We start from the raw sequence: 7,689 nt of genomic DNA, 5'->3' as shown, positions 1-7,689 counted from the left end.
TAAATAATTCCAGCCAAATCTGGTGAATGATTAGGGCCCGTTTGGCAAAAACAAAATTTGCTTTTTTCGAAATTAGTGTTTGGCCATGAAATTTTCAATTTTCACTTGAAGATGAATTTCAGAATTTTTCGAAAATTTGAAAAACTCCAAAAAACTGATTTTTAAAATTTTCACTTCAGAATTCAGATCACTCATAAAAATTCAAAAACAGCCCAAAATTATATTCACAACTCTAATTTTTAAATACCATTTTCACTTAAATTTTTTTTTTTACCTTTTACCCAAATTTTATAATTCTTATATCCAAATGCCCTCTTATACTAAATTATATGAGACATTTGTCCCACAATATAGTTCTCGATTTAATCAGGAGGCTGGATTATACACTGTAGATATAAAGTGTCATTATACTAATAATAATATTAGAGTTTAACTTTTGTGCATTAATAGTGTACAACTTCTTTACCATCAGATTAACATAGATTTATTACAACAAATAATTATCTACAGCAATCCTAATTTGATGGCTTAAAAATGCTGTAAATTAATCTGTTGTGACCAATCAAAAATGCTGATAGTATAAAGATTTATTTCGCTATCATTGTAATGTAAGTCGAAATGGAGCTTTCACGAAACGGTAAAAGTTGTCATCATATGATCAGGAGGTCACGGCCCGTATACATAAAATTCAATATTCCAAACCTTCTCCGGACTGAAAATGCTTAGTGCACGACATTGTTTTTTTCTTTTTAATTGTATACAGGGGCGGCCCTCCCTAAAGCAGGTAAAACAACTGCTTTAGGCCCCACATTTATGGGAGCTCCATTTTTTGTTACACCTAATAGGCTATATATAAGTTAAAAAAAATTATGTGAAGTGAAAAAGTTTGATTTCTTTGTTTAACAAATATAGAGAAGAAGAATTTGCAACTGCTATGATTTCTGTCAAGAAAATTACATTCTGATATGTAGGAAGAAATAATTTGATGAGAATATTGATAATGGAATCTCAAAATCTCTCGAATAGTCTTTTAGAGTTGATTACTTTTTATAGATAGTATGCTAGGCTATTTTTCACTTCAAAATAGATTTGAACAATTCAAAACATATGAATATATTTTTGATTTTTTCTATTTAGCGGTAAAAAACCTAGATAGAAAATTTGAAAAAACATTACCTTAATCTTGAATGTTCCTTAAAGCATAACAATCAATTTGATATTGATGGTTTAGATTTATTTTTGAATAAATAATGCTAAAAAAATAGTACAAATAAAAAATAATAATTTAATTGATATGCGCAATCAAATTAAAAGATTTGATTCTTTTCCAAACGCCTATATTGCTTATAGAATATTGTTAATAACTCATGTTATCGTTACTTCATCGAAAAGAAGTTTTTCAAAATTAAAATTGATAAAATCTTGCCAAAGATCAACAATGTCCCGAGAGATGTTAAATGGATTAGGTATATTGTCAATTGAGAAAGACTTATTATGAGAAATTGATTATAAGAAAATTATTAATAACTTTGCATTTTAAAAAAGTTAGAAAAATAGAATTCAAATAAAAAATAATAAATTTTTTAAAAAACGTTAAGGCCAATTATAAAGTTTGGCTTTAGGCCACAAAATTCATCGGGTCGCCCCTGATTGTATATAAGTCAAATCTTAAACATAATCCTTTCGTCCCATTTTATATGGTGGAGTTCAGATTTCGAGAGTCAAACAAGTTTTTTTAACTATAATTTTTTATATATCTTTCAGATATTCTGAATTGTTAATTATTGTGACCTAGGGATGTCATACGGGCGGGTTGTGCCGATTTTAGGCGGGTCAAAATGCGTTGAGTTAATAATTGGGCGGGTCAAATGACTTGCCCAAAAGTTGCCTGGTCTAAGATGGGTTGAGTCAAAATGGGCTAAAATTTGAGTCATAGCCCAACCCGCCCAATTCTTATCAAGCTTTACTTAATATGTGTTATTTTTTTATGAATTGTATAATTATTAAATAAGACTTTTTTTATGTTATATGTTCATATATAACATATCAAACAAAAAAAATTATATTTAAGATATTTTTGACAAAGTTACTCATGGATCAATTTGAGCTAAAAATCAACACAACTTTAAATGGATTGAGATGAGTTGAATCAAGATAGACTGGATTCAGTCGAGTCAATAACTAATCCAACCTTGGGCGGGCTGGACAGATTATCTAGGATTGGGCTAAATTTGACCGCCCTATTCTGACCTATAGTACGTTCAAATTTTGTTTTAAATAAATTAAAGATTTTATATCCGAATTAACAATCAAAATTAAAAGTTTGACATTGTGACAGAGGGAGTAGTATTTAAAATTTAAAAATATATTTATATAATTCGAGTTTACATTAAATGTATATAATCCGCCAATGTGGAAAGAGGGAGAGAGGGGAAAGTGAGACATATACGGATCACCCCCAAAAGTCTGTAATCACTAAAGCAAAGAACAAAGAAATCAAATTTCCTTTTTCTAATTCACTTTCTGAACCAAAAAAAGAAGAAAAAGGAAAAAGAGAACAGAAAATGAGCAGTACAGAACAAGAACTTCTCGACATCAATCCTCTTGAGCTCAAATTCCCATGTAAAATTATCGAGTTCTCCTTATTTTTATGTTAAATTTTCGTTATTTCTTTTTTCTTATTTTTAATGCTTTTTTTTTTCTTTTTTTTATCTGTAATGGGGTTTGATCAGTTGAGCTGAAGAAGCAGATATCTTGTTCCCTTCAATTATCAAATAAAACTGAAAATCATGTTGCTTTTAAGGTACATTTTATTCCAAATTACTCTCTTTTTTCGTAATTCTTAATTTCTTGTTTCTTATAAATTTTGTTTTATTTTTTTTCAGGTCAAAACTACCAACCCGAAAAAATATTGTGTTCGTCCAAACACTGGCATTGTTTTGCCAAGATCCACTTGTGATGTCATTGGTATTAATATTACTTCTTATGTCAATCTCATAAAATTGTTCACATTTCAATATGCTCTTGTAAGAATGATATGACTTGTTATAGGCTCCAATTATACAAAACAAGTATTTTTATATAAGTATTTAGTAATATACAATTAATTTTAACCTATGATATCATGTTAGTTACCATTTACTAGATTTTCAGTTAATGTTGATCAAGAGATTTACCTAATTATGTAAGGACCTGATTGTGTGAATATATTTTACACCGTTAGTGCATAGAACTTAAACTCCTTGTAAAAACCGTTGTTTGGGTATTTTATGTATATTTAACTTATGGGTCAAAAGTATGTCTTGTTTTTTCTTCAAAAGTTCCATGTCCAGTCAGATACCATCAAAAAATTGAGATGGAGGGAGTATTTGGAATAATCTTGTCCGCAATGTAAATGTATGGACAGAGTTACTCGGTATCTTGCTGGTGAGAGGTAGCAGGTACCGGTGGAATAGTCGAGGTGTGCTTACGATGGCCCAAACACCACCATCTAAAAAAATAACAAGAAATGGAAGTCATTTCTGGTAATATGAACTCTAAAGAAGAAATTTCAAATCAACAACAACAATTATGCCTGATGCCTCAATCCCAATTAAGTTGGTGTGATGTATATGAATCCATATTGTCCATGTCGCTCCATTTAAGCTTATCAGTGCAGCTTAAATTTTAAACTTGGACTTATAGTTCATCTTATTGGGATATTATAAGTATTCATCATATCTGGTCCTTGTTCAGCATCACGTTATGAGTGTTAGATTTTCTTTCTTTTTTGTTGGTCATTAATATTAGTAAATATTTTTTTTAGTAACAATGCAAGCACAAAAGGAGGCCCCTGCTGATATGCAATGCAAGGACAAGTTTCTACTTCAGAGTGTGGTTGCAAGTGCCGGTACCTCGCCAAAAGACATCACCCAAGAAATGGTAATTGTACAAATAAGTGGAACTTTCTCCTTTTCATTGCTTTACAATTTTGAGTCTGTGAAGACTAGAAAATTGTATCTTTGTTGTAATATTTAACTGACACTTACACTGTAATGTTTGATTTGAGAAATGAACGATAAAATAGTGGATCACCTTTTAGTTGTCGTTGTCGTTACACAACCATTTAAACTTAGTGAAGTTTGTTGATCCCTTTATAGTTCAATAAGGAGCCTGGACGTGTTGTGGAAGAGTGCAAATTGAGAGTGATTTATCTTCCCCCACCGCAACCACCATCCCCCGTCACAGAAGGATCAGAAGAAGGTTCTTCGCCAAGACAGTCCTTGACAGAGAATGACAGTCAAAATGGTTCTGAGGTTGTTTACTGAATCGCTTATTCTTTATTTATCGCCTTTAATGATTCTTTTTGTATGTTTCATCTTACTCTTAGTGAATCTTGATTATTCACGCTTATCATTGTTACCTGCAGCTCACAAGAACATTCCTTGAAACTCATGACAAATCTTCAGAGGTGAAATTTCTATTATAATTCCATATTGTACCATACATTTACATCCCATTAAAGTCAATAACATATGTGTGTATCTTAGTTTACTTATGTCCTATTAATAGTCAATAATATATGTGTGTACCTTAGTTTTGTGGAATGTCAAATTTTCTATATATTCTATACCTGTGTGTATTTATGCATGTTATTATTTGCCGATATCTAGTGCTTATGAGACATATTCATTGTCACTGATTTGTACTATTTGACTATTTGTGAAGAATCGTCATTCCCTTAGCAGGAGCATTCATGTTGTTGGAGGTGTCTAAAGATGACATAATCTAGCACGGTTTCTTGTGTCTTTGAGATGTTTTTGAATGACCTAATGATATCATGGCATTTGTTATCTAGAGAGAAGTGTAAATAAGTTAGGAGGTAGGGACATATACTGAAAATAACTCGAGTTAATTGCAGTATCTAAGACATGTTACTAACAAATTTACAACCTTTATCATCGGGACCAGTACTGTCCCAAAAAGTTCTCCTGAAAATACTGTTAGAGCTAAACTTCTGATCTCAACTTGGATTACATTGAGCTACAAACTGCTGGTTTGGTATGGTTACTCAAGTTTGTTTTGTTTACTAACACGTATGATGATTTTTCTCCGAGTGATTATTAATCATTTGGCATAGACAGACGCTAGAAATATTTGGTTTTCTGATCAGAGATTACCCTTTAACTAGGTAATAAGTTTGTTATCCTGGAATTTCACCCTATATTAGAATCTTTAATTTATTATGAAATACATCAAGTTTCTTTCTTCTAGTATTGAGTTTTGCTGCAGGCTTTATCTTGATATCTAGTTATTCAAATTAAGGGAACATCATTCTCTTCGTGATTAGTTCTCCGTTCCTCTCCTCATTCTCTTAGTCCGAGCACAGTTGTCTTGTCATCCTAATTCACATAAGATGCTCGCTAGTCCTATTACATCAGTATTTAGTAGCAACCTGAAGAGAAGTTTGATCTGTTCTTGTCCCCCTAAAGTGTTGGCTAATGGATTAAGATTGGGCTTTACTTACTGATGCTTTCAATGTTGATGATCTATATATGGCACAATTCACCTTGTTATGTGAAACAATGACCTCAACTACAATGGCCTCCATCTCTGAGATGCCATGGTCAAACATCGACCTCAACTACGTAGGACTCCATCTGAAATATTTTATCTTCTGCTTTATTCAATTAAGTGAACAATCCAAATTTTTGTGCAGTAATGTATTTTTTAAAAATCCCCTGTTCTCTTTCCAACTAAGTGGTTTTCCTGAAATTTGTTTGCGTTCCTTCATGCCACCACTTCCAATTTCTTCATTTCTTATTGTACAAATAGACTGCTATCTGCCGAGGAACTTTGTGGTTCCACTTGGTCTGCTTTGATTATTCCCTAATTACTGAAAAGAGATGACTTTTTCTCCATGTCCTCGAACAAGTCAGGCTTTTTCTGCGTACGCATTTGCAGCTACTCTTAGATCCTTCAAACATTTCATGCTTGTTGCAGTTAATTTGTTTGTTTTAAGCATGTTTGAAAGGAGATATTGGCCAGCTTCCTTACCTTACAGTTCCGCATCAACATGATTAATCTGGACGTATCTTTTCAGGCAAAATCAGTTATTTACAGATTGACGGAGGAGAAAACTGCTTTTCTACATCACAGCAACAGACTTCGCCAAGAATTGGTAAGCGTAACATTACTTTCTTTTTCTCATTCTTGTGCCTCCTAAAACTCCAATACTTGTAGAAAGACCACGGAATTTGCTATATCTATGAGCAGTTTCATATGCAAGTCCTTCTGCCTGCCATTATTTATGTCCTCCTTTCACCTGAATAGTCAATTCATTCTAATGGTTTAAGTGAGAGCCAGCTGAACTTTCATACACAAACAACTATGCCTCAATCACAAGCAAGTTGGGGGATTTTGTATCGTGAGGATTCACCATAAATTGAACAATTTTATGCCGGCCGTCAACCTATTGCAACCGTCCTCTTTTATCCGTGTTGTTTGCTGAACTTGCATAAACAGACTATTAGTCTGCTTTGTATAATTTGGATTAGAGTGGTTGTATCTTTTAGTTACAATGACTTACTTCTGAAACAATGATGTTTAGCTCTTCTAGTGCTTCTGTTTGTTGTTCCTTTTCTAGGAACATATACATGCTTTAGAAAATAATTGGATTTATTTGTTAGAATTCAAATGTTTAGAAATCTTGAGCCGAGGGTCTATTGGAAACAACCTCTCTACCTTCACAAGGTAGGGGTGAGGTCTGCGTAGGTCCCCGCTTGTGGGATTACACTGGGTTGTTTGTTGTTGTTGTTGTTGTTGTTGTTGACTTACTTCTGAAACACTATCTGTAGGAACTTCTGAGGCGCGATATCGGCAAAAGTCGCGGTGGTGGTGCTTCCTTCATGTTTGTCATCATTGTTGGCTTGATAGGTGTAGCTTTGGGCTACATCCTCAAAAGTTGAGCAGTAATCAAATATTCAATTAAATGTTCATTTCTCAAACTCAGAGAAGCATTGAGGAGAAAAAAGACAGGCTGGGCAATGATTGAAGCAATGGTGATTTTTTGTCTTAGTTAGCTGCACTTATTAGTAGGAAAGAATTGTCTAGCTGGTATTTTATTTGCCTAAAATCTCTGTAAACTCGTTTGTCCTTTTTATGTGGTCTTTGATTGGGTCAAAAGAAGTTGCAACTACTTTAGTAACTAAGCATTATGGATGATAATTCTAGCTTGAAAAAATATACTAATAACTTTGTATCTACTAGATAAAGTAGTCTAATTTTTAGTTTTATTAGGCAGAGTTACCGGTAATTGTGCTGGTTGCAAGTAGCAGGGATAGTCGAGATGATTATTGACCAAAAATAAAAAGTTTTTTCTTCTCCTATTGTGAAGATCAGATTACCCTTTAGGCCATATTACAAGGTCCAAGACTTGATCTGGTTTTCATTGTTTCTTTTTGTGCTGCTCCAGAGAAGGAAAGTTTCTTGTTCTTCTCTTTTAGAAATAAATAAGAAAGAAAATCAACTACTTTTTCTTTCTCTCTCATTATGTGGCTTGCTAGTCCGTTTAAAAAATAGTGACACTTTTTTATATGTAAAAGAAATTTAACTTTAAACTTCCTAATTTATCTTTAGTGAGAAATTTATATAGTCACACCAAAATCATAACAAGCATTTTATAACTATACAAATATTATAATATGTTTA

The 7,689-nt window shown here is 32.6% G+C and overlaps 1 protein-coding gene across 1 annotated transcript; it reads left to right on the top strand.

Annotated features, from left to right (window-relative positions):
• The first annotated feature begins 2,427 nt into the window (after positions 1-2,427).
• LOC107815934 (vesicle-associated protein 1-2) lies at positions 2,428-7,242 on the top strand. The gene is made up of 8 exons (XM_016641585.2): positions 2,428-2,622; positions 2,733-2,803; positions 2,886-2,967; positions 3,806-3,921; positions 4,140-4,295; positions 4,409-4,450; positions 6,083-6,160; positions 6,837-7,242. Exons 1-8 carry the CDS (start codon positions 2,565-2,567, stop codon positions 6,945-6,947), a joined length of 714 nt encoding a protein of 237 aa, XP_016497071.2. The 5' UTR covers positions 2,428-2,564; the 3' UTR covers positions 6,948-7,242.
• The last annotated feature ends 447 nt before the right edge of the window (positions 7,243-7,689 follow it).

Source organism: Nicotiana tabacum, chromosome 15 (assembly GCF_000715075.1).
Source record: "Nicotiana tabacum cultivar K326 chromosome 15, ASM71507v2, whole genome shotgun sequence".
Classification (NCBI taxonomy): domain Eukaryota; kingdom Viridiplantae; phylum Streptophyta; class Magnoliopsida; order Solanales; family Solanaceae; genus Nicotiana; species Nicotiana tabacum.
This window is presented reverse-complemented; position numbering and strand designations above follow the sequence as displayed.

Excerpts from the sequence above, each read along its gene's own strand:
- LOC107815934 (XM_016641585.2), top strand. The coding sequence starts at position 2,565 with ATGAGCAGTACAGAACAAGAACTTCTCGACATCAATCCTCTTGAGCTC. Across the intron at positions 2,968-3,805 it reads ATCCACTTGTGATGTCATTG|TAACAATGCAAGCACAAAAG; the intron begins GTATTAATATTA and ends TATTTTTTTTAG. Across the intron at positions 4,451-6,082 it reads CTCATGACAAATCTTCAGAG|GCAAAATCAGTTATTTACAG; the intron begins GTGAAATTTCTA and ends GTATCTTTTCAG.